This window comes from Hakea prostrata, chromosome 10 (assembly GCF_041222555.1).
Source record: "Hakea prostrata isolate BN-2017 chromosome 10, UWA_Hpros_2, whole genome shotgun sequence".
Taxonomy (NCBI): Eukaryota; Viridiplantae; Streptophyta; class Magnoliopsida; order Proteales; family Proteaceae; genus Hakea; species Hakea prostrata.
In genome coordinates this window covers 4422763-4445695 of record NC_142609.1, presented here as the reverse complement: position 1 = coordinate 4445695, position 22933 = coordinate 4422763, and the positions used below count along the sequence as shown (strand labels likewise).

At 37.2% G+C, this 22933-nt stretch overlaps 1 protein-coding gene across 1 annotated transcript; it reads left to right on the top strand.

Moving 5' to 3' along the window:
* The first annotated feature begins 7370 nt into the window (after positions 1 to 7370).
* Positions 7371 to 12266, top strand: LOC149001607 (zinc finger CCCH domain-containing protein 30-like). Its single transcript, XM_089137413.1, has 2 exons — positions 7371 to 7714; positions 8516 to 12266. The coding sequence occupies exons 1-2, from the start codon at positions 7696 to 7698 to the stop codon at positions 10723 to 10725; spliced, it is 2229 nt and encodes a 742-aa protein (XP_088993539.1). The 5' UTR covers positions 7371 to 7695; the 3' UTR covers positions 10726 to 12266.
* The last annotated feature ends 10667 nt before the right edge of the window (positions 12267 to 22933 follow it).

Sequence of the window (22933 nt, the reverse complement as noted above, 5' to 3'; positions counted from 1 at the left end):
AGAATAAAATAATTTTATTCGCACTAAATCTCTTCTATGATGCTTTTTTTTTTCAAGATGTAGTTTTTCTTCATATTCTCTAAAGTGATATCAAGATCAGAAGAAGAAGAAATTGTGCCTCCATGAGTGAGTGGCCTAAAAAGTAATGCAAATAATGGTCTTTTTCACTCTCCTTTGTTTTCTTCTTTCTGTTTTTTTTTTTTTTTTTCTTCTTTTTTTAGAAACTAATGGAAAAGGATTTCGAAAAGGGTTTCGAAAAAGTGATAATTTTAGAAACTATTCAGCTATCAAGAATACATGAATGAGAGTTGGACAGGTGAAGAATTTATGGTTGTCACATGTGTCTTTTCTCTTTTATTTATCTTTTTTTGAAAGAAGAAAAACTTCATTCATAAATTTAAAGAAATAAGATATAGAAACACACCCAACAAAAAGAAATACAGAAGGATAGATGCATGGAAATACAAGGTTTAAATATAAACATTTGAAACTATTGAGAGGAATTTGACCAAACTGTCATGCATGCATTAGACAAGGTCGTCCAAGCTAAAGGATGGGTAGAACCCAATAAAACCTTAGGAATAAAGTTATAACTACAGCAGCAACGAATAAGCTCAAACGTGCCACAAAGAAAGAAAATTGACACTGGAGGGAAATCATGCCCCAAGGGCGGAAAAGCTACATCTTGAATATCTACTAGATCAATATGAAAGATAGAATTGCAGGGAAGTTTCACCGCTCGACTTTGTGAGAATAACGAACAAGCTAGTGCTTCGACAACGTTAACCTTTCCTTCGCCAAATCTTCACCTGGATGAAGTTCCAAAAGTAGAAGCGGAGGACGGAGCTCGGAGCTGTTGAGCTACCCAGGCCAGATGACAGAGGCAAGGCTCGAGAGACATTAACCCCCCGGGCCGCCGGTGCCCCCTGCCCCGCCCGCCCGGGGGGAGCGAGGAGGGGGAGAAAGAAGAGGAGGCGGAGAGACAGAGGCATCAAGTTCTCTCCGCCTCAAAAGGTCGGCGCTTTAGGGTTTTCTCGCCTTCGTTCTTTTGCTTTAGGGTTTCCTCGCTCTTCCATTTTGGTGTGAACTATGTCACATGTATCTTTTCATACGATACAAAATCATGATATATAGCTAAAGGAATATCTTTGTTAGCATTAAGAAGATATCAAGAGGAAGAGATCATCGATTTGTGTATTCTGCATAGAAAACCTGAAGATGAAAATCTAATTCACGCTTCCCTCCTCTTGAAACATGAAGTCTATAATATTGAAATGATTAATATAATAACTAGGATTAAGAGAAGTGCAAAGATAACTTATAGCTTAGCTTATCTTTATGAATGCTTTAAAGACATTTACAATCCTTCCTCTTGGTCCCCCCTCCCACCCCCAAACTAAGAAAATTTGATTTTGTCAAGTTTAGAGTTTATAAAGACCCACCATTTCTCTTGGTCCCCCCTAAACCAAAAAAAAAACACAGAGAGTAGAACCTGTGAAACTTGCACCATAAAGTCCTTTAGGATGTTTTGTATGGTCAAAGTTTTATTAGTTATATGTTACTATGTTCCTTCATTTTAAAGGTTGATGATTTTGTTAAAAATAAAAACAAAAAAAATTCTTTAAAATATGTGAAAACAATTTATAATAAGATTGTGGGTGGTCATATCGTTTGATAAAAGTCTTCAAATTTACAAATCCATTTTTAGTGTCCTCTTCTCATTAAATAGTTTAGATTCTTTCATATAGAAAATGTTTTATTTGAGGCACTCAGATGGAAAGCATATTAGAGAATAATAGAAAACTACTATCAACTGTATATGATAGAAACATACATACCTTTATAGTGATCCCAAATTTGTGTACTTTCCTTTCATTCATGGAGGAAAAAAATCATCTTCAACGAATATTCATATGATAGTAAGCTTGAAGATTAGGCATTGTGATTATTCATTCCATAAAGTAAAATGTGTCCCTTGTAACTAATTCTCTTTTCTGAGTAACCAATGGCTTCCATTCGTTAATTACTAAATGTGGAAAAACCACCTTTTACTCCTTAGGAAGCCATAGTATCAATTTTTTTTGCTCAATATCTTTAATGTGTTCAAGTACACACCATTCTATCACCACCCAAGAAAAGATGACAAGAATTAGTTTATTATGTTTTTTAGTTCTTGTTACCTCACAAAATAGTTTTATATTATTCCGGGTTTTACTTTCAGAAAATGATCAAATCATCTATAATATCTCGAAGAGATGGATCCGGAAAACATCATTTGTTGTGTACAAGTCTCTGTCGACAGCAGTGCACATATACATCAAATGGTTGGCTGAGAAAGCAAAGCAAAGCAAATACAAGACTATTCAGGGTTTTTAAAATCTAAAATTAAACTTTTAATCTCAGCCTTCTATTTGATAAAAAATCACACTAATTTTTTTTCTAATGGAATCCACATAGATATGTTTGGAGTTTTGTGTAATCATGTCATTAGTTTATTTATTTAAAACTTAAAAAGAGAATTTGATATAATAGTCTTATGACCGACTATGTTGTATCGTATATATAATGATAATGAGGTTATCGAGATGGATGACATGTAAGGCTAATGTGATAAAGTAAAGAATCAAAGGCATAATGGAATTGGTTCGGAAATAACTCTAATACATGATAAGCTACAAGAATTTTTTTTATTTGAAGTGACATGGCAAAGCTAATGGAGGCTTCGTAGGTTCCAATATAGAGAAGTGACTTAATTTAGATTAAATAAATTAAAAATAGACATAAAATGACATCACAAAGTTCATGAGAAAATGCAGAGTTTAGGCCATGTATCAAGTATGACTTTAAAATATCAGTGACTAAAGGAAGATTAATATAATCAATCATCTATATCTAACTGAGGTGAAAACTAAGTAGTTCTCACATTTGAATACTACAAAGAGAACTTTCAAAAATAGATAAATAAATCTCGAATGAATTTACAGAGCTAATATATATAGTGGTTCTTGTTTATATTGATTAATCATTTGTGTGTTGTAATAATCTTTTTCAGGATTGTCTTTTGTCTTCATAATGCATCTTCTTTGTTTTAAATCACATTCTTTAGCTTTTGTTATTGTCTCCTACTACCATTTGATCGATAGTAAAATAAATAAAATTGAATTAAGTTAATATCTAGATATATTATATTTTTATTGTAATAATTATTAGGGTTAACCTCAACAATAATTTTTTCAAAATAAAGCAACATCAAAATGGATGTTGGGATTTTTATTTTTTTTTACTTGCATTTGGAATACAATAATTAAAGTAAGGTTACCTTCCCTGAGTATATAATAATAATAATAATACAAAATAAATCATAATTAAGTATAAAAACAATTGAAATCAATGAAATGTAAATGATGTAAGTTGACTAGTATTATTATGGGGAACCAAAGATAATAATAGTAGAACTTACATGAGAAGGCATGGGAATTAGGGTCAACAAAGAATTTTATCCTACTTTGAAGCTTTCATATATTTTTTGGTAGGAATTGGTATTGATATAAGGCTATGTTTGTAAAGAGAACACAATTTCTTTTCTTTGGTAAATAAGGGAACAAAATTTCCTAATATATAATTATACATATATTACATAAAGAGACTTTTTTTTTTTTTTTTTATGATGCGAATCACACCTTCATTAATGAGTAGGGAAACTACATAAATATTACATTTTTAGTACACCATACATATCCAACCTATCTATTATTATATATATGGCCTGAATATTTACAAGTATGGTTTTAGAGGGAAACATAGAGATTTTGAGATTGAGAGTTCATCATACAGATGGATTAACAACGGCAATAAAAATACAGCCAAACTACTAAAGCAAGTGATGGTAGTTCATTCACTCGTGATCTCGAGTTGATGAAGTCTAAATTGTTTATGAAAAAATTGCCACCATTTAAAATATTTAACTCCACCAAAACTTGTATGAAAAGAGAGGAGTAAAGTAGCTTTCTATGTACATAATTTGGTGCCCCAAACTAGAGCGCATATCCACTTATCTTCATTGTCATTGATCTTGGTTGAAACAATATTAGAGACAAAGTAAGTGAATAGGGAAGAGAGAATAAAGAGCCTGAATGTCCTGAGTCCCATGAGTGATGACCTGTGAGACCTGTTTAATCGAGTTCATTGGGGAGAGATCTTGGGGGATACTCTTAGAGGCAACATTGGGAACCCAAGGGTCCACCCAAGAAGTTGTGTTAGTTCCATTGTGTATCTCCCGAGTTAGCAACAAGTTAAGCCTAGGTAGTATTGAGGCAATGGAATTCCAGGTCCTGGAACCCCACTTTTTCAGAATCGCAAGCTCGAAGGGTAAGGTTCAAGGGAAGTATTTGCCTTTAAAAACCTTCACCCACATTGACTTGGGTTCCGATATCAAATGGCATCCTAGCTTAAGCAAGAGTGCTTGGTTATGGATTTTGGATAGTTGAAAGCCAAGCCCCCCTTCAAGAGTGGGGGTGAGTAAAAGGGATCTCTTGGTGAGATGGAGTTTCCTAGTAGCTCCCACATTTCCAATCCAAAATCGATACATAATATTATCCAACTTATCACAGATAGTATTGGGGAATTCAAAATACCCCATATCAGAACCTGTCTACTTGCATGTGAGAACATACTTGACTTCCAACCGCTCAATTTTGATGCCATTTTGTCAACAAGAAGTTGCAAGTCATTGGAGCAGGATCGAGAGTTGAAGAGATAAGTACCCAAACATTTTTGTTGAAACCTCTATTCAGGGATCCCTAATATCTGAGACAAGGAATCATGTAGATCATGGGGAACACTAGAGCTAAAAAATAGTCAACTTTTGGAGAAATTAATGTCCTGACAAAAAAAATTAGAGAAAAGATCAAGGGGCTCTTTAATGGCATACAAGTCATTTGTGGAAGCTCTATAACACAAGAAAACAACATCAGTGAAGAAAAACTGTGTGATTTCCGGAGCATCTCGACCAATCTTTATTCCTGTAAACCAATTGAGCTCACAAATGGATAATAAGATTCTAAAGAGAACTTCCATAAGACAGATGAACAAGTAACGACTTGGACGACTACCCAGCCTAAGCCCTCAGGAAGGTACAAAATAATCGAAGTGTGATCCATTACGTTTAATTGAGAAAGAAGACGAAGTTAGTAGGGTTTGGATAAGGCAGACGGATTGGAATCCTAGGCCTAAAGTATGAAGAATAAAAATGATCAAACCCCATTCAACTTGTTCATAGGCTTTTGAAAGGTCTAATTTGATTGCCACGAATCTCGACTTCCCTTTTTTTATGTTTAAGGTAGTGAAACTTTTCTTGGTTAAATTAAATCCACTCGATCAAATAAAAATTTTTACTTTTGCACACTCCTAACATTCCATCAAGGATTCTGTTAAGTAATGAGTAGAATGACCATATTACTCTCATTAGAGTCAAATGACAACTACCCCCATTTAAATCCTCACATACCCAACCCTTAGGTGGATGACCCATCTTCAACCTACACCTCACTGGAAATTGCCCACTGCTGTTGTTAGAAGCGACCCCAACCCTCCCTTGTCGGCGACCACTGCCTTCACCTTCCCTAACATCTAGGGTTTGATGGTTTGTGGTGGTGAGGCAGAAGCTTGTTGAACTGACCTATCTAGAATCAAAAGATCTTTGGCAACTGGGTTCTTTATAAGTGGAGGCGAGTGCAGATTCAGCATAGGCAAAAGAGAAAGAGGAATCATGATGAGCGAAAGAAGCAAGGATGGCTTAAGCGGCAAGAGACGAAGAGGAGCTTTCTACCAGAGGATGTTGAATCTCTTCCTTAAACGTTGAAGCCTTAGTGAGACCTTGCCTTCTTCGATATGCCATTAATATGCAATAAAAATTGACTCTAGCAATCAATCAAGGCTTCTTTTTCCAATTTCCAATCTAAGGGGGAGAGAGGCAACTGAAATCGAAATCATAATCGTAATCAAAAGCCGTTAATAAACAACCTCCCCCTCGTTATTTGGAAGGTGAATAGAAGACTTGAAATGTGTGACTTTAAACCAATCCTGTTCTTGTTCTCGACCAGCCTCTCTCTCTCCCCTTAATGTCTATAATCGGTACTCTCCGTTTGGTTTCATCCTTGGCAGCTGGTACCCAATTTTTCTCTTTACATCTATATGATGAATTGAAAAACTTGATGTTCAAATTGGATTGGAGATTTTAAATTAAGGGAATGTGAGGGAGGTGGTTGACGACAGGGGGAGGGGGAGGGGTTGGGTTGGTTTTCCAGCAATGGCGGTGGGCAATTTTTGACAAGGTGTGGGTAGAAGATTGATGAATGCCTTCATCTACCTAAGGATTAGGTATGAGAATGTTTAAATGGGGGTAATTATGTCATTCGATTTTAATGGGGATAATATAATCATTTTACTCGTTACTTATCAGAATCTTGAATAACATGTTAGGAATGTGCAACTTGTAATTTTGAAAACGTACAATCTATAAATTGGGGCAATAAAGTGCGCAATCCAAAGTTTACGTCCCACTAAAGCGTGCAACGTGTAAAAAGCTCAAAAAAATATCTAAGATTTAACGAGTTATAATTATTTAGCAGATTTTTATTTTTCTTATCCAAAATGTATTTATTTTCAAATTTTTTCCATTTTTAATATAAGATATTATTAAATAAGTAAATAATAATAATAGTAAAACAAAGATATTATTAGTCAATGGGGGCGGCTTTGTGTCTGAAGGACGCTGGTGTTTGAGTTAAGGTTTCACCATGGCTCACTTTCGATTTAATATTTTATAAAACTTGCGCGTGTGGTTCATGGACGTGTAGGATAACTTTACCGTACAGTGAGACTTTATATAATGTTCCGCGATATCCAAATAATCTGAACCGTTCGTTCATATCACGCGCGCGTGTGCTTTTGAAAATATTTATTTTATCGTATTTAAAGATTATTTTCTTTTTATGTGTCGTTGGTGTCCCATGCCTTTTCTTTCGATTTGACTCCACAATTAATTGGATCTGAAAAATATTTGAAATCCATTAATACGCAAGAAGCGCGCCTCTTATTCGCGGACGCCATTGTGATTTAAATACAGCATAATCTTCTAGAGAAATCCGCTCGGACAGTACCGGCTCATCCGGTAATGTCTCGAACCAAATGCAGCTCTCAAATTATTAAAAGTGGGTTGAGAATCTTGAGATGTTTACCTAACCGGTGATCTTCACCCACTTTTTACCCATCAGACCGGTTTCCACCCTCAGTTTGAATTCCTGAATTTAACTCTCATGTGGAGTGAATTTGGGATGTATTTCTATGCGAATTTGGCCCAAGAAGGGAGAGAGAGAGAGAGGAGTTAAATTTATTTCAAATTTATGTTCATTTGGAAGCGTTTCATTTCATTTTAATTTGGAGACGTTGAAGTCATGTTTCTCGGTTTCCCCTCGCTGTGCTCTTTCGATTGGCTTTTGGGGGTTTGTTGGAAGTGAAGCAGGCATGGCAATCGAACCTTTGCTTCTCTTTTGTTCTTCTCTGCGGTTTCATCGTTCTTGTCGCCTGGTTTACAAGGCTCTCTCGGCTTCCGATTTTGGTTTATCTTCATTATTTTTGGATCGGTGATGGTTCATTTGCAGATCTGTGGATCTTTAATGGAGTTGTTGATAAATAATGTTTACTCTGGAAATCGGTGAGTACTTGCTTCATCAATCTATGGTGTTAATGATCGGTGACTTTGTGCGACTGTTACTCGAGGATTGGGCTTTTTTTTTTTTTCTTTCCCTTTTTTCAGTTAGTTCGTCAAGACTGGAAAACGGTGTTTAAACGTTTGTCTCCCTTTTTGTGTCTATGTTGATCTGTTAGTTGGATTCTGGGCGTCTGGCAATATAATGACTTTCAGATTTTGTTTTTCTTTATGAAGTTCGTCTATTTATCTGGAAAAAAAAATCTGTATTTCTTGTTCACATCTACAGTAGGTTTTCTGCTTCGCTTACTGTGTTTTTAATGCTAGTTCTGTTTTTCTGATTTTGTTGTGTAGTTGATGTGGCTGAAGACATGGTGCTTTTCTGTAGATAATCTAATCCGGAGATGACTGTTTCAGATGATTGAATCATTTCTTTTTCCGCATTTCGTTTGTTAGTAGACTTTTCTCTTTCAGTTCTTGAGGAAGTGTTGAAAATCATCTCAAAGTTCATGCGAGACAATTCCGATTTTTCTTTGTCAACTCTGTGTTATTGGTCGATTTTTATACTTCCGACATTTTTGCCGCAATTGTTTACTTGCGCTTCTTTTGGAATTCTGGCTACCTGGTCAATAACTTTTCGTGAAGTTTTGTCACTCTAAATCTTCTTGCAAGAATTGATGTTTCTTTAGCCTAATTATATCACCGGTAGTTTTCCTGTTTATTTTGTTTGGGTGTCCGATCCTTCTAGTTTGGTGCACTGCGTTTCTATTTTTGTATCTTTGTTGTGAGAAATTTCTTTTCCTTCAGGTGGATTTCCATATGATCGAAGCATGTGCGGTGGTCCGGAACACTTGAAAAGCACGTCCTCGCAATCTTCGTCTCCATCATCTTCTGATCAAACAATATCTTCATCCAAAGACATGAATCACTTGACTGTTGAAACTGATGATTCTTTTGCAAGCTTGCTTGAGCTTGCCGCTAACAATGACCTTGAAGGCTTCAAGCGCTCAATTGAGCGTGATGCCTCTGCTATTGACGAGATTAGTCTCTGGTATGGCCGCCAAAAGGGCTCCAAACAGATGGTCCTGGAAGAAAGGACTCCCTTGATGGTTGCTGCAACCTATGGTAGCGTTGATGTTCTTAAGCTGATCCTCTCTTTATCTGAGGCCGATGTAAATCGGTCTTGCGGCCCAGATAAAACTACTGCTCTCCACTGTGCTGCTTCTGGTGGATCTGTGAATGCTGTTGATGTTGTGAAGCTACTTTTAGTCTCAGGTGCTGATCCTAACTGTGTTGATGCCAATGGATGCCGTCCTGCGGATGTTATTGTTGTCTCTCCAAAGTTACCGAACGTGAAAGCCGATCTGGAGGAGTTTCTCTCAAGCACTGGTTCTGATGGTTGTGTTGCTCAACGCGACCTTCGTCTCTCCACTGCAACTTCTAATTCAAATTCACCTCCGCTCTCGTCTTCTCCGGAGAACGGATCTCCTTCTTCGGCATCTGATTCTTCGTCTTCACCGATGACTCTGAAGTACAGTGATCTCACTGCATCCTCTGCAACTGAGAGGAAAGAGTACCCGATTGATCCATCTCTACCGGATATCAAGAACAGCATCTACTCAACAGATGAATTCCGCATGTTCTCGTTCAAGGTTCGACCTTGTTCTCGAGCTTACTCCCATGACTGGACTGAGTGCCCCTTTGTTCATCCTGGAGAGAACGCTCGCCGGAGGGACCCTCGTAAGTATCATTACAGTTGTGTTCCATGCCCTGATTTTCGCAAGGGTGCTTGTAGAAGAGGCGATATGTGTGAATATGCTCACGGAGTGTTCGAGTGTTGGCTTCATCCAGCACAGTACAGGACTCGCCTTTGCAAAGATGGAACTAATTGCATGCGGAGGGTTTGCTTCTTTGCCCACACATCTGAAGAACTTCGTCCCCTTTATGTATCTACAGGCTCTGCTGTTCCATCTCCTCGTTCAGCTGCTTCTGCAGCTACTGCCATGGAGATGGCTGCAGCCATGAGTCTCTTACCTGGATCTCCATCGTCAGTTTCGGTTATGTCACCCTCTCCATTCACTCCACCCATGTCTCCATCAGCTAATGGAATATCTCACTCCTCCTTGGCTTGGCCACAACCAAATGTCCCAACTTTGCATCTTCCTGGAAGTAATTTCCAATCCAGTCGTCTGAGATCATCCCTTAGTGCAAGAGATATTCCAGCAGATGACCTCAACTTGTTACAGGATTATGATTCCCAACAGCAGCTACTCAGCGATCTGTCTGGCTACTCCCAAACTCGTCTTGGTTCAGCCTCTGTGAACCGAGTAGGCCGATCAAAAACCTTAGCTCCGGCAAACCTAGATGACCTTTTCACTGCAGAAATCTCCTCGTCTCCTAGGTACTCTGATCAGGCTTCTTCAGCCGTGTTCTCTCCCTCACACAAGTCAGCTGTTCTCAACCAATTCCAGCAGCAGCAGAGTATGCTAGCACCCATCAACACAAATGTATATTCTCCAAAGAACGTTGATCATCCTTACCTCCAAGCCTCCTTTGGTGTTCCTTCACCAGGAAGGATGTCTCCTCGAAGCGTAGATGCTCAGTCTCCCATGAGCACAAGACTCTCTGCTCTTGCACAGCGTGAGAAGCTCCGTAGCCTGAGTTCACGCGAACTTGGATCCAGCACTGCAGGAATTGTTGGTTCCCCTGTTAATTCTTGGACCAAATGGGGTTCCCCAAACGGTAAGCTAGATTGGGCTGTTCATGGAGATGAATTGGGTGGTATTAGAAGATCATTCGAGCTTGGGAACAACAGTGAAGAGCCCGATTTATCATGGGTCCAGTCACTGGTGAAAGAGTCACCTCCAGAGCTGAAAGAGAAGTTGGCTGTTCCAACCTCTGTAGCTGCACAGTCCGGAGAAGTCACAAATTCAAATCCTCACTTGGACGCCATTGATCACTCAGTTTTGGGAGCCTGGCTGGAGCAGATGCAGCTTGATCAGCTCGTTGCTCAGTAAAAATCAAAATTTTTTTTACTGGGTTATGGGGCTATGAGGTATTAGATCATCAATCATTTTAGTAAATATTATATATAAATATTTATTGGGGTTCATTGGTGGGGATGTGGTGGTAGGAAGGGAAAGACAGGTAAAGGAGCACACTAAAAAGGGGAAGAAAAAAAAGAGTTCCGGAATTTTTCAGGTAAAGATTTATTTTTCACAATTTATTACAGCAGAAGTGAGTGGAAGAAAAAGACTACCTCCCTGGGTTAAATTCGATGACCCAGTATTGGCTAGGTGGTTTTCTCCCTGCATCTCGGATTTTAGTTTTTTTTCTTTTCTTTGAGCTACCAAAGCTTTTCTCTCCCTTACTCATCTTTTTTAATTTTTTTTCTCTTCAATTTATTATTGTCTTCTAGTAAATCTGTAACAGGGATGAACAGAGGGAAATCATTGTGTTTCACAAGGCCCTCATTGAGTCAAGTGTGTTGACTGGGTCTTTGTGCATTGTGGGAATGGGACACATTGATAGAGGTTGGGGAAGAAAACAAGATGTGTTTTAACTGACGTGTTCCATTGAAGACTGAATTATTATTCAGGGTAGGGTACCTTATTGTCCTCTGGTGATGTAACATTGAATTGGAAGCTTATTATTATTATTTCAATACCTTTATTTTTTCCATAATTTTGTTGCTGTCTCTTTTTGCTTTCTCTTTGCCTCTCTTACTGTGAGCAACGATTAATGGGTGTTTCCTGGGTTTTAAGAGAGTTGATCTCAATAGTGTGAAGAGATGGTAGTTGGGCAGTATGGCTGGGAATGGAAGGATCTGCACTATGATTCTTCAAATTTATTATGTCTGGGTTGAGAGATGTGAATCTAATCTGATGGGCTTTAGCACTGAGCACATGTTGTGGTCATGCGAGTCTTGAGGTCTTGTCTCTTTTGTGGACTCTGCACCTAAGTTTCATGGTGAAAGTAACTGTTTTAATTGAGTTGGGATTTGGATCTGGTCTTTTTGGTAACTTACATTCTATTTATAAAGACATTAGAAAATTATCTGTTACTGTTCACTTACAAATTAATTTTTCATTTCATTATTTATTGTTTAGGGTAATTCCCTAAATCAATTCTTAAAGGACCTAAGAAAGATGAAATTGTTTTGATAGTCAGAGTGAGATTTTGGATCTGACGGTTTCACATGACTGAAGCACAGACCTAAGAATGAGCATTCATCCATTACTCAATTTCTGGTTGGTGCCTGGATGAGACCTTTTGCTTGTTTTGCATTGTAAAAATTCTGTAGATTGATGTAAGGTTTGGTAGAAAATGAGACCTGAGAACTTTGAAAGGGGTTTTTGGTTGGTTGGAAATAACATTGATGTAAGGTTTGGTGGAAAATGAGGCTGAGAGGTTGAACTTGGAATGGGTTGTTTAGTTGGAAGGAACATTGATGTTAATGTGTTTTTCTGAATAGCGTTTAAATGTTATGCACTGTACTTGTGTGCAGGTTCACCATAAGATTTTGATGGCTTACCAACCCTAGAAAATTCTAGGTGAATGGTATTCAGCACTTAGAAACCTGTAGAAATTTTGAAGTACATGATAATTTTGAAATTCTAAATCACTTTTGGTATTTTTTTCCTTTTATTTTATTTTATTTCATTTTATTATATATATATATATATATTATATATATATTTTTTTTTTTTTTTTTTTTTTTTTTTTTTTTTTTTTTTAGAATTATTACGTATACCACAGGACCGAAAATGTCGATTACCGACTGACTGTTTTGGCCAGTTCGACTAGTCTTTCGCTTTACCTTCTTAATTATTTATTTTCGGTAAAATGTTAATGTCTTGAGATGGAAAATGTGCCTTTTTTTCCTTCTTATTACCTCTTTACAATTATTTGGAGTGAAATATTCCAAGTAAGTTTTACAAATGAAATAAATAGAATCTTGAGAAATATGATTTCTAGTGAGTATTATGTATCTTCTCATTATCTCTGCTTCTGCAAGGGAGCAAACCATTTGAGAACGTAGCATACAGAACCTTTTGGGTTTTTATTAACCTTTTTTTTTTATTATTTTATTTTTGTTGCCTCTGTAAATGGTTCGATGTTTCATGAACTATTTCATTGGCAAAAGCCTGGAAGGGGAAATATACAAGGATTGGTTTTTTTTTTTTTTGGGGGGGGGGGGGGGATATTTAGCTACTAGATTAGAGAGAGGAATTCAAACCTTAGAGATTAGAGAGGAATTCAAACCTTGGGTAGTCGGAGACAGGGGAGTTGAGAATTGAGAAATGAGTGAAATCTGAAAGAGATATCAAAGTGATTTGCTTTCTTAATCAACTCGAGAAACCTAGAGCTAGAGGTTCATCTCCTAAAATTACGCTTTTCCCATAAGTGGTGAATTGTTGCTACAAAAACTAGTTTGCCCATGAGGTCATGGAAGTGCTAAAGAAGGATCTTAAAATCCACGATAAATCTTGTGTAACCTATAAGAGCATTTAAAGCATGGCCAAATAGAGGATAAAGCTCTCCCCCAAATACAACTGAGGTTAACAGAAGTATGACGGGAATATAAAGACGATGGTTGGAAAATCTCCAAGAAAAAGAGGGGAAAAAAGAATGTTACCTCTTGTATACACAAAATAATTTAGGCATTGGAAACCTTACCTTTCAATGTGGATGAAGCAACAATTTTCAAATAGATATTTTTTTTTTTTTTTAATTTAAGGTTCATCCAGGTCAGCTTACGTGCACCTAGACTACATCCTCAGGGGAGTTCTTATATAAATAATATAGGCGTTATTTTGTTCCTGACCCTGAGGAGATTTGAACTTTGACCTCCTACATGAAAATTTCATTTTTTACAAACTCAACCACCTCTAAGAATTGCATTTTTTAAATTGTTTGTTTTTGGAACAGGGCAGCACTCCAAACTAAGTAGCATTCTGTATGTAAATTGCCATCTGGGAATTCCAATGTTGAAACTGATAAGTGAGAAAGTCCGGCCTGGTTTCTGTTCTTGGTTCAAATTTTAACCAAATTCTGTTTGGTTCAATTCCCATTATTCAGTTTAAGTCAGTTCTCTTTCCAACTTAACTCCTGAAAGGTGGGCCCTATTTGGCGATATCCAATCTCACATCAACAACATAGCTAGCTCTTGCACTATATTTTAATAGGCCTTAAATGCACTATAAAATAATTACAAACAAGAAATAATAATTGTTATTTATTTATTATGAGAAGAGATTAGTTATTTTAATTCAATAATGGAGATCTCATGTAACTATCTAAGTGTAACCGACATAAAAAGAGCAAGGGAAACTGTTTTTCCAGATTTCAGAGGCATCAATAAATGGGTCTAATTAGTTTACAATTGAATCACATTAGTGTCAGTTTTATTACTATAAAATTGAAACAATATCATCATTATTATTATTATATAAATATATTTTGATAGAACTATATTATTATATTTACATCCACGAAAGTGATCTGCTTGAATAAAGACTCCATTCATGAATCATATGATTCTTCATGATTTTCATCATTACTAAGCAACAGGGTACCAAAAGAAAGAATAAAAAAAAGCTCTCACAAACGAAATTACTTGAGTCATGCGCATTTACGATCAAGCAAGATTTCAGTCCATTGGATCGAATTCTCGACCGTTTGAATGTCAAGGGTTGAAATCTAAATCTCGATCAAGATTTTGATCAAAATGACTTGTTTGACGGTACTATGCATTAAATGCGCAGGATTGAAGCAAAATCTCTCACAAAGTTAAATAATCAATTAACTTCTCTTAGTAATTTTTTTTTCCTGTAAAATCACATCAAACAAACTCCAAGGAGGGAGTTAGTCAAGTCAATAAAAGATCAAGCGTGAGGTTCTAAGTTCAAATCTTTGTATCTTTGGAACTACTCATACGAGAGTGTTTAGCATTCTTTACTGGTTCCAATAAAAGTTGAATGATTCTCATTCAACCTTTGGTATGACCTGATTAATAAGATAGTCGGATTAATGGACTTTGCTTGGGTCCTGCGCATTTAGTGTGCAGTACTGTCAAACCAGACGGTCGAGATTCAATTTTAACCGAGATTTTGGGTCCGATGGTCACAAGAAAAATTATGAATTAATATAACCCATAACCCATAGGAATAGTTGAATAAAGGTCTAGAAACCTGTGTTAAAGAAAAAGTCATAGTGATGGTAGGAATTATAAATTGTTGGGATAATTACTATTGGCCCCCTATACTTTGATTTTATTACTACTGTATCCCCTGTATTTTTCAAAATTACTAATCCAACCTTTAACTTTGTCTACAATTACTATTGCCCCCCTACCGTTAAAGTTCTATTAGTTTAATGATGATGTGGCATCTTTATATTTTCTCAAAAATCCCAAAATACCTTTATACTTATTTTTTTTTATTTATTTAACCTTTTGTCAAGTTATAGTAGTACCCTTAATTAATTGTAGAGAAAAAAATAACTAGAATGCGTTTTATTAAAAAAAAAAACCACAAAATAAAGAAAGAATGATTGAATAAAACTCAAATAGAATCTGAAGCGGAAGGAAAATCGAATTCAACTCAAGTTGGAAACTGAATATCACCTAATATATTTTCAAAATAAATGAAGTTTAGTGAAGGTGGGAAACCAAATCAGATTTGGATTTTGCCCATTTGATTAATTCAAAATAATTAAATTTAGGGTAAAATTGACATTTAATCGGATTTTTATACATGGGGTTGCATCATCTTTGAATTTCTTAATTTTAATGAAGGGCAAATTAGACATTACATATTCAAACTTAACGGCTATTTAACACCGTTATAAGGAAAGGGAGCAACAATAATTTCATAAAGAACAGAATTTTATTAGTAATAAAATCAAATTACTGGGGGCAATAAAGATGAAAGTGTTTACCTAAATCTCATTTAAAAGACAAGTGTTTGGACCTAGTGGTGAAGATAAAATTAATTATACAACTTTCTTTGGTGATAGGTAGAACATGCACCACCTTTGGTTTAGTTTATTTAGTTGGACTAGTAACTCCATTAACAATATTGAATTAAGAAAGCTTACCACTTAATTATTCTTTTTAAAACACAATTATTATCTTTTCGGTGTTCTAAGCTATTTGGGGGCTAGTGGAATTAGTTTACTTGTTCTTTGATGAATTTGTGTTCAAATGATAGCTAGGTCCAAAGAGAAGATTTGTTTAATAGTATGTGATGACTTAGAGATTATGAACTATGAGATTTTTTTCTTAATCAAAACTATTATATATGTTGGAAGGGATTAACTTTTTTGCTTTAATGGATTGTTCTGTTCCTTGTAGTGTTTGTTAGTTTGCTTTTCCTTTTGATAGGCTGGATAAGGATTTAGAACAGAGTAAAGAGGAATCTGGAGTGACAAGTGTGTGTGAATGATTAAAAAGGACCACAAACAGAGTACATGGTTCAACAATGTCAAATCAAAACAGGACTAGTAGATCTGCTTCATATATATATATATTGGATCCAATAACTCTCCCCACATTAAAATAGAAAATCTTGTCTACTCCATTTGACCCTTTTATTGATTTGGAGAAAGGTGTTTCCAGCCATGATCATGAACATTAGGGATGGGTTACCCAAAAAAATTGAAAAAAGAACAATAGGGATGTGGGTTGGTTGACATTGATGATCAATCTCCTTAAAAAATAATGAAATTTGAGAAATTTTAGGAACACCCAAAGATAATCGGCGAAAAGTATAGATATTTCAACATGCAGAAAAAGATTCGCCAATGGAGAGGGAAGAGGGAGGCTTGTTCACTTGAGACGGTAGAATTTTCATTCAAGAGTTCCCTATTGAGAAAAGGGGGAGCAAAACCATCTTTTTAAGGCAAAATAAGTAGATACAGAAAAAAGACCACTTCAATAGGAAATGGGCCTCTTGATTCGTTGAGTTAGCAAACTGACGTCGTAGCGAGCGGTTCAAAGATTAAGGGCCAAAGGTTTTCGAGTCATCAATTCATTTTGTTGGATCCTGACGTACCAATAGTTAGTAGAGGAGATCGTTATGACGTTACTGTATCTGTGTAGAAAAATTGCAACAAAGTGTTCGGATCATTGTGCAATGTCCTAATCAAATGCCTAGTGGCAAGATCAAAGCCGATGATTGTAAGCTATGTCCTCCATAGCAAGTAGTAGTTCGTGAGACCTCAAATTCCAACGTTCACGGTTCGGTTGGAATAATGAGATCTTACAACCTAAGAGAAGCAAGCATGCAATGAAAGAGTCCGAATCGTAAAAGGCACACAACTTTTCTTTATTACATAAATGGGCCCGAAAGAAAGCCCTAAGACAACAACCAACGATAGACCTAACAAACACCCCAATCTGCCTCAAGATCTACGTCGATCTAAGCAAGGATGGAAGATCCGATGAACACCGAAGATAAGCCTTGTTCGAGACGAATCTTCGACATCCAATTAGCAGTTTTATTCGCCTAATTACACACACACTGAAACACACACGACCCATCAATGGAGAAAGGCGTGGTTGTGGCGAGGCACGAAGTCGTGGCTGTGGCTATGCACGTATGCGTGCTGAGTCTCGATGTGCTGAGTCTCGATATGCCGAGTCATGATGTCGTGATTGTACATGGTGAAGGTGCAGACATTCTTCTTCGCCGGCTTCATGGACTGCTCACCTGCACTCAGTCCTGCTCCTGGGTTTTCAACACTGGACACCATGGATAACCTCTTTTCCTTCTCTGTGATCGATCGATCTCTAGCTAGCTACACTCAAAACACTTTCTATACGAAATGGTATGAAGAGTGTGTGAATTTATACTAGCTAGCACTGAATTTTTTATTAGAACTGTCAATTAGTTAGGAAAAATGACGAATAAATCCTTATTGTATTATTCTATATTTTGTAATATAAAATGATGAACAGAGGAAGAAGAAAGAACCGAAAGGAGATGAAACGTAAGTTTCTATTTTATTGCAAACAATATCGTAAAGTACCAAGAGATTAAGGGCAATACAAGAATTGTGAAATTATCCATAACTTAACGGAGTTTGTTAATGAAATGTGCTATTGTGCAAATTTAAAAGGTATTTTGAGGGTGTTGTTGCTAATTTGGCATAACTTTGGGGTGCCACCCCTTATCATGAAGTGTCCTTGAAATTTTCAACTTTTTTTTTAATAGGTTTGGCCCAGTGAGCTCAGGCCCCCTAGCTACCATAAGGGCTGTGCTGGGCTGGGTTGGGTTGGGCTTCTCACACCAAAAGATAGTCTAGGGTTTAGATTCCCAGATGGGCTGGGCCTGGCCCGAGGCTTTGAGTTGAGTTCTGACCTGTATCTTTATAAAATCTGCTTTTGGGAAATGGGTTGGTGGTCTCTCACTAGCGACCCATTGAATTGGTTGGCAAATGGATTGGTGAGGAGGAGATACTCTAATTCCATTGGATTCTTTCATGTAAAGGGCCCACAACTAGGGGTATTAGTGTGGGCCGGCCAGCTCAGGCCCCCATTGACCATATGAGCTGGACTGGGCTGGGATGGGCTTTTTTCGTCTTTGAAAGGTAGTCTAAGGTTTGGATCCCTAATCCTAGATGGGTTGGGCCTGTCCTGAGGCTTTGCTTCAACCCTGCCCTGGGCTTTTTTCATCTTTGAGCTTATTAATAATAATAATAATAATAATAATAATAATAATAATAATTATTATTATTATTATTATTATTATTGTTATTATTATCTTTTTTCTTTACTACCGTAGAGAGTGAGAATGCATCATGAACACCTCTCACTAGTCATAACAGTCAATAGGCAGCCCTCATAAATTCTGTCACATATCGACTTTTACAATCTGGCAGAGTTTTTGGTGTATACCCTAAACGAATCCGGATCATCACCCCCGATGGGGAGTACTCTCACGAATCTGGATCATCACCCCCGACGGGGAGCATAGAGCGTCGGGTTTTCCACCACAAAAAAGGTGGGGCCCACCACCTAAAATATGAAAAAAAAAAAAAAAAAACCTCCCATCGCCACCCTGGCCCCCCTGTTTTTTGTGGTGGTAAGCCGTCTCCCCCGATGGGTCGCAGATCCGGACTCACCCTAAACCAGAAAATCACACTCAATGGAAAAGATTCAATCGACATAATGACAGTAAAAATCTTGCATGGATCATAGCTCAACACAGCAACCAATGCAAGGGATAGGATGCAGAGAGGAGAGCATTGGGATTACACAGCACTCCATAGCAACAGTAATGATGGTGAGCTTCCTAATCCACCACAACTGTCATGCCTCAGGCCCTCAACCCTAACCCGCATTAGAGCTTGAACCTGAAATCACTCGTCGCCTTATTAATGGGGCTCTGCAAGTCGACTTCGACATGAAATATTCCTCAGAAAGGGAAAAAGGAAAGGTGGTCTCGTTCTAAATTTCACTCCAACACGTAGGCTCAGGATTCCAACTCATTTCACTGAGACGTTTCTGTGGATTTATTAGTAGCTTCTGAAGCTATTGTACATCGACCGGGCTTCTAAACTTCAAAACTTCAAGGTTGTATCATTAGATGTCGTGAGTTCTGAACTGAGTTTTCTAGTTTATTCTTCCCGTACTTATCGCTTGGTTAAAAATCTTGTCATTTATGAAGTTTTCATCAAATGGGTGTGTTCATCGCTTCATAAAAAAAATGGGTTTGTTCTTCTATATATTTAGTGAATCTGTGCGGTTTCAGGTACACGTTCCAGATAAGCAGAAACAGACGGATTTGGCTTCTCATGGCTGGAGACATGGAAGAACCCCTGAGCTTTCAGGTTTGGTCTCAACTTTTGGCTGATACTGAGGCAAACGGGCAAATTTATCACCATGGTTTTTTTTTTTTTTGGGTTTTGTTACTGTTGGGTTTGATTTGATCGTTAAATCTCCTAAAAGTTTCTGGAGATGATAATTGCATTGTTAGGAATACATATTTTGTCACTGCAGGAAAGAAAAGAGTGACTTAAACTATAATGAATTCATCATTCTTCCTCCCCCCTCCTATGAATAATCAGGTTGTAGCACAAAGAATGATTTGCATTTTCAAAATAAATATAAACTGATTCCTTAGTTATATTCAATAGTACCAGCTGCTCCCTTATCCACCTTGATGGAATCTTCCAAGTTGTGGATGAATTCATGTTCCCTTTGCCTTAGGCAATAGTCAATGTGTTTGGTTTTGCTATGAGCTATAGGATTCTTTGCGAGGAGGGCATTGATTTATTGTCAATATAAATGGTTGTTAGACCTTGGGAATGATGCATTTCTTGCATAATATTCCTCAACCATATCGCTTGGCATGTACTTGATGCCATTGTAATGTATTCTGCTTCATATGATGAGAGGGCCACAGTTGATTGCTTTTTTGAGGACCATGAACTACTACAGACCCAATTAGAAATACGTACCTTGAAGTACTTTTTCTTGTATATAGATCTCCCCCCATAATCGCTGTTTGTGTAGCCAACTAGTCTTGGATTCTTTGATTGAGTGTAAAACAAACCTTGAGAAGTTGTACCTCTTATGTACCTTAGAATTCTTTTTGCTGCCATGAAATGACACTGCTTTGGTTCTTTCATGTAGCTGCTAATGACACCAACTATATACATGATATTTGGTCTTTAAGTACCTTAAACTTATGACCAGGCTTCTGTAAAGAGGATTGATATGCTGCTCTTCTGAATCACGCCTCAGCTTCACCTTTGCATCTGTTGGTGTTTCTATTGGGTTGCATTGATCAGTTTTGAACTTCTTGAGTACTTGTTTGGCATACTTTTTCTATAAGATGAAGATTCCTTCCTTTGCTTGAGTAACCTCTATTCCAAGAAAGTATGACATCGCTCTAATATTTGTCATCTCAAATTTCCATGTCATGATTTTCTTAAAGTCTTCAAACATACCTGGATTATTTCTGTGAAAATCATGTCGTCTACATGGAGACAAATGAACATGGTATCTCCATCTCCATTTATCTTCGTATATAAGATATGCTCGTAAAGACTCTTTATGAAGCTGTTATGCTAGAAATGTGCACCAATCCTCAGGTTCAAAGCTCTTGGTGCTTGCTTTAAGCCATACAATGCCTTCTTTAATTTGATACTTTCTCTTCTTGGCCTTTCTTTAATGTACACATGCATGCACGCACACACACACACACACACACACACATGCACGCACACTTCACACACACACACACACACACACACTTCACACACACTTCACACACGCACACGCACACGCACACACACACACACACGGGCACGCACGCACGCACACGCACGCGCACACATGCACACGCGCACACACACACACACACACACACACTTCATACACGCGCACGTGCGCACACACACACACATATACACTAGCAAACTTATACACGTTCAAATGCACGTGACCATATATGAAGGATTGAGAGAGTGACACGCATGCACACACACACACACACTAGCAAACTTATACACGTGCAAATGCACGTGACCATATATGAAGGATTGAGAGAGTGACATCTTTGAAATTATTTTATGAGATATCTCGATATGCAATAAAATAAAGACAAACGCAAGAGAAGAAACGATAATTTTCTAGGGAGAATGGTATGCATCCTAGTTAAAGGAAAGATAAAGCATTGCCTTCTATTGTCTCTAAATTGATTTCTAACTGTACATTGGAAAAATCATTTTCAAATTCAATATTCTAGTTGAAATCTAGGGATAATAACGTCAAATGTTTTTCTTTCTCTCCAAAAAATTAAAAAAGGGAGTTGAATACCCATAACCTCAAATGATCCAAATTCTTTTTCTAATAACTTCTGTTCAAAGAGGGTTCATCCCATTGAAGTCTGGATTCTTTTTCATATTTCTCATCCCGTGAATTTCCTAAATGTAGAGGTAACTGCTTATATTTCCCACTTTGCATGGGATCGAACTTTTTACCCTAATTATTTTGTGGATGATTCCGATGGCAATGCCCCTGCTCTGCTTGATTTGGATGACAATCGGATTAAGCCATGGTCAGCATATCCTCCGGCAATCAATGGAAAGGTGGAACACCTCTGATACATCAAGCCCAGTTTAATCTATATACATCACTGTCTAGCTGCAACTTTTTCATCCTATACTCTATATAAATTTTGTGGCATCTAGCTAGATGGCTAAGTAAATCAATTTGTTTGGGTAGACCAGGTAGATCAGTTTGATTTATGGTGTCTTTGGTTATTCAACATGTATCTTTTTCATGTTATGATTGGTGAAATTACATTAGCTATGTCTAATTTGATCTTAACCTCATGTTAAGATTGAGAATTATGTATTGATATTGTCCTTTGTGATTATTATTTTTCCTACTGAAAATGGTTCTATTTGGCATACAACATTATCTTGATAGCAAAATTTGCAACTTAATTTCACATGAAATGTTTTTTTAATCCAACTCCATTCACTCTCCAATAAGGAGAAAACTAAATTACTACCATAAAAGTAGAAGTTAAACTTATTAGGCACTGCCGTGGTCGTTATGCATTTGGATGTTTTGGCTATCCAGTGCAAGGTTTAAAGTATCGGTATCGAGTATCATATCGGTCAGGTGATTTTAAGAGACATATCGTCCTGTATTGAGTATTGTATCGCTCTAACTAATGTATTTTAATGTAATTCAATGGAGAGACGTATCGAGATGTATCGTATCGGTTGGGTCAAATATAGATATGTATCGGCTAGTATCGTTTGGTATCGTGGGATACTTTAAACCTTGATCCAGTGCATACAATTGAGTTGCATTCTGTTAGAAAAAGTGTATTTATTTATTCCTCCCTCCTTTCAAAAGCATGTATTAGAATATATGAATATATTGATTCGCAGAGTCCGGATTAGCAACCCGTATGGGGAGCACAAACACGCTTCCTAACCACAAACATCAGTGGGGCCCACGGTGAAAAACACTTTTTGGAAAAAATAAAAAAAGTTTTTTTTTTCACCAGTGGGACCCACTGATGTTTGTGGTCAGGAAGCCATGGGGTGCTCCCCTGACCGGGAGAAGATCCGGATTCTGATTCGCATGATACAATATATTCAATACAGGACAATACATCTTTACAATCACTTGACCCTCGACACCTATATTTAAGCCTTAACTCAATCAAATCCAAAGCCATAACGGTTTAACCTCTA